The sequence below is a fragment of the Rhincodon typus genome, chromosome 26 (genome assembly GCF_021869965.1).
Source record: "Rhincodon typus isolate 14 chromosome 26, sRhiTyp1.1, whole genome shotgun sequence".
NCBI lineage: Eukaryota > Metazoa > Chordata > Chondrichthyes > Orectolobiformes > Rhincodontidae > Rhincodon > Rhincodon typus.
In genome coordinates this window covers 35,992,606-35,996,842 of record NC_063357.1, presented here as the reverse complement: position 1 = coordinate 35,996,842, position 4,237 = coordinate 35,992,606, and the positions used below count along the sequence as shown (strand labels likewise).

General features: G+C 39.2%; 1 protein-coding gene across 2 annotated transcripts in view; it reads right to left on the bottom strand.

The window, feature by feature from the left end:
• Positions 1-1,324: 1,324 nt before the first annotated feature.
• lig3 (ligase III, DNA, ATP-dependent) overlaps positions 1,325-4,237 on the bottom strand; it is a 49,693-nt gene continuing 46,780 nt past the window's right edge. For both annotated transcript variants that reach the window (XM_020513462.2, XM_048612559.1), the window contains one exon: positions 1,325-3,162. In XM_020513462.2, coding sequence (XP_020369051.2) covers positions 2,929-3,162 — 234 coding nt within the window. In that variant the 3' untranslated portion in view covers positions 1,325-2,928. The remainder of the gene's footprint in view (positions 3,163-4,237) is intronic.

Here is a 4,237-nt window from a genome sequence, read left to right as displayed (position 1 = left end):
GTTGAATTTCTGGTCAATGGTAACGCCAAGGATGTTGATGGATGATGGTAATGCCATTGAATGTCAAGGGACATTGGGCAGATCATCTTATTGGTGATGGTCATTGCCTAGCATTTGTGTGGCGTGAACGTTACTCACCACTCGTCAGGCCAAACCTGGATATTGCCCAGATCTTGTTGCATTTGAGCATAACCTGTTTCAGTTCTGCGGAGATGTGAATTGTGCAATCATCGGTGAACATGCCCACTTCTGACCTTATGATGGAGGGAACGTCATTGATCAAACAGGTGAAGACGCTTGGGCCTAGGAGACTGCCCTGAGGAACTTCTGCTGAGAGACTGACCTCCAATAACCAGAACCATCTTCCTACATGCCAGGTATGACTCAAAATAGAGAAAAGTTTGCCCCAATACCCATTGATTCCAGTTTTGATGGGGCTCCTTGATGTCACACGCTGTCGAATGTGCCCTTGATGTCAAGTGCTATCACCTTCACCTCTGGAATTCAGCTCTTTTGCCCATGTTTGAACCAAGGCTGTACTGAGATCAGGAGCTGAGTGACCCTGGTGGAATCCAAACTGCGCATCACTGAGCAGGTTATTGCTGAGCAAGTCACTGCTGATGACACTTTTCATCCCTTTTCTTAAATTAGGAGACCAAAACTGTACACAATACTCCAAAATATGGTCTCACCAAAGCCTGCACAAATGTATCAAAACATCATAAATTTTATATCGCAAATACCTTGAAATAACTAACAACATTCCACCTACTTTCCTAATTACTTGCTGTATCTGTGTTAGTAACTTTATGATTCCAGAACACCCAGATTCTTCTGTACCTCAAGAGATCTGCACTCTCTCTTTATTTAAATAATATGTTGCATTTATTTAATGTCATTTGCTTCGCCTGTCTACGTTAGGTTAAGCTGGTGGATGTTTCTCTGTCACTTTTCCCACTTGTCCCCTTTCCTTAATTCATATACTTTGGTCTCCACTATTCTCAGTGGATAAGAGTTGTCACATACCTTCCCTTCACCCATCACACTGGCCCATCCTGTCTGTTGTCCCTCGTGTGCAATCATGATCGTCCTTATATTTTCTTCCCTTTTCCTCACTTTCCTTGTGTTCTTTCCTCAATGATTTTTCCCCTCTACGTACCCTTATCCTTTCTCTTCCCTCCCTGTTCATCTTTCTCTTCATTTGCAACAATATTTCTCACCCTTCTATCTTCCATTTCACTGTTTCCACCATCTTCCAAACATTTCCGTCGGGCAGAAAAAAAACAGAGCCTCTGAAAGATGTGACAAAGAACAAAACCAGCAGTTTGCACAGACTTACCAAATTTATTTTTGTTCCTAACTTGGCTCCTCAGCTGCATTATTAAACATATCCACATAAAGAGGCGACAAGTTGGTTTTGACTGTTTTGTTTCAAAAGTATGCTATTTACAGATGTCGCAGCACCAATTGTTCACAACATGCTGATCCTTGCAACAACCCAGAAACTGATAAAAAGCAATTACTCGAAGTCTGAACATTTAAAAACAAAATTAACTTTGACAAATTCAAAATGTGTCAGCAAACACACGTCACCATTGGGACACAAGAATCACTCCCCTTAGACGAACTCCTAGGGAAAACTTAGTCAAATGAGAAGAATGAGAAGAAATTTGGAAGGTTTGCCCAAAATCCCTACCCAAATTCTTATTTACATTATTGCAAATGGGATTTCACTGGCTACCTGTTAGGTTGCGAATGGGAGGCTGTCGGGGAATGGTGGTTGAAGTAAATGATGGTATTTTAAGAGAAGAGTAGCTTAAAATAAACAAACAATCAACTTATTAGTGGTAATTTAAGGGGTTGCTTGATTGGTTGCACAAGCTGGAATACTGTGGCAGGAATCCAACACTAATATAAGCCCTTGTCTATCCAAAATGAAATACCTGGTGGTTCATAGGCTGGTCTTGGACTGGGAAAAACAATTTCAAATTATCCAAAGTAGTACAGAAATTATTTCCTACTTCTCTAACTTGCACCACTTCATCCCATGCAGGTATCAAATCACATCAGATTATGATTCCACACACTTCTTATCCAGGTGTCCTGATTTTACTTCATCACAGGATGAGAAATCACTACCAAATCTTTAACTAATCCCCACAGGGCTAACCATGGAGTGATCGAGAGCAGGAGGGACTCAGACCTAGTAAGATGGAGTCCATTTATGACATCCCCAACTTGACGGAGACTAGCTAATGTAGCAAAAGGCCCAAGGATCAACTACAGGAAGATGGCTAAGCAGCACATCAAGTAGTGCATTGGACCGAGAAGAGGAAAAGATATATTTTGTGAAGTTTTACCTGAACCTTTATCTTCAACCATATCCTTTTTCATGTCTAGTTTTTTTAAAATAAGCTCAAGAATCAAAAGTTCATGTTATATACAAATGCATTTATATTTTCAAAAGTCATTTCAAATTTATGAGCTTTAGGGGCATTGGAGAACTGAAACACAAATAAAATACAATATTTCTCTTGGTGACTCTAGGTTAAATACTAACCAATGTTCTTCGAGAAGATGTAATTTCATACTTTGCTCTTTAAAGTAGTGTCCTGCAAGACCTGTCAACTGGAATGCGCATTCCCATCATCTTGAATACAGCACCACAGTACAGAAATCATCCACTTGTCAGAAAAGGAGTGTTAAATAAAGTGAAAACACTTTCATAACCCCTTTGCATGTTCTTCCAAATAGGCAAGTCTACAGATGTGTACGTGACACCTAGCACAGAATTCAATTGTGCTAATATCATTCATTCTCATGACACAGAAGTCCGAATTACATCTAAAATTTTTTGGGACAAGTACTTAAATCTTAAATTTGAGATTTTACCCCTTCTAGGCTGGAAAGATATCAGAGTGATATCTATCAGCATGGTAGAACCAGCCTCCTTTTCTTGATGCACTCCCAGATCCAATTCACAGAGACCTTTGTAGCGTGTGTATTATCCTTTGCTTCACCAACCACATGCGTTGCTGTAGCCAAGTCATATTCTGTAACCAGGTCACCATCATATGCGATGAAATACCGGCGGAGTTTGCTGTAGTCTTGCACTGACGTGGGCAAATAAAGCTTCACTCCAGTAAATATGTTCAGCAGGGTCTGAGGAAAAAAAAAAGTATTCTGTGAAAAGGGAGGTCTCAACTTTTCAAAGCGTCTGAAAAACTTCTGCTTTAGTTTTAAATATTTATCATTAAATATAAAATGTAGTGTCTAGCTCAACTTCAGTGAACTGAAAAACAGCAGTAACCACCTGGGAGGTGGGCAAACGTTTCACACTTACTCGAGGAACGTCCTGGTAATTCAAATGTTGATGATGGGCAAGTCTCTATAAACGTCAGCCATTCAAAAATGTCAACAGACACTTGGAAAAGTTTTGAGTTAATTATGGATAGTCAACTCAAATTTGAAGCAATAGAAAGTTGTCAAAGGGAATGCAATGGATGTTGTCCAAATGGATTTTAAGAAAGCATTTGATTAAAAAAAAAACACCTAAAATGCTGTTTAACAAAACTGCAACTCATGGAATAAGGTTCAGTGTGAACTAAGATAAAGGTGGCTTAAGGGAAGGAAATAAAAAAAAGACATGGGAAATGATTATTTTTCAGACAAAAGGTTGGCAGACAGGGGAAATTTAATACAGAGAAGAAGCCTGAAGTTACAGGTTTAGCAGAAGGGGTCAGGAGATAGAGACTAAATGGTACCTTGGAAAGAGTTTGTAAGAACAAGGGGACCGCTGGATATGCCCATAGATTTTTAAAAATGGTAGAACATAGACAGAATGCTTAAAAATGCTGCAAGCTTTTTTAGCTCATCTTTTAGAATGTGTTTTGGTAACTGAAGTTAAATGGAAGATGATCACAAACATCTGGTTAAGAAATTAGTGCATCTTAAGTAAATGCAAGTTGAACAGATGTAAAAATTTAGTTAATCTGTGTTATCCTAAACTAGTCCCACTCGCCTGTGTTTAGCCTATACCCATCCAAATCCTTCCTTTTCATGTACTTATCCAAAATGTCTTTTAAATGTTGTAACTATACCTGCATCCACGACCTCCTCTGGCAGTTTAGTCCACATCCTAACCACACACTGTAAAAACAGGAACAAAAACAAAGTTGCTGGAAAAGCTCAGCAGGTCTGGCAGTATCTGTGAAGGAAAAAACAGAGTTAATGTTTC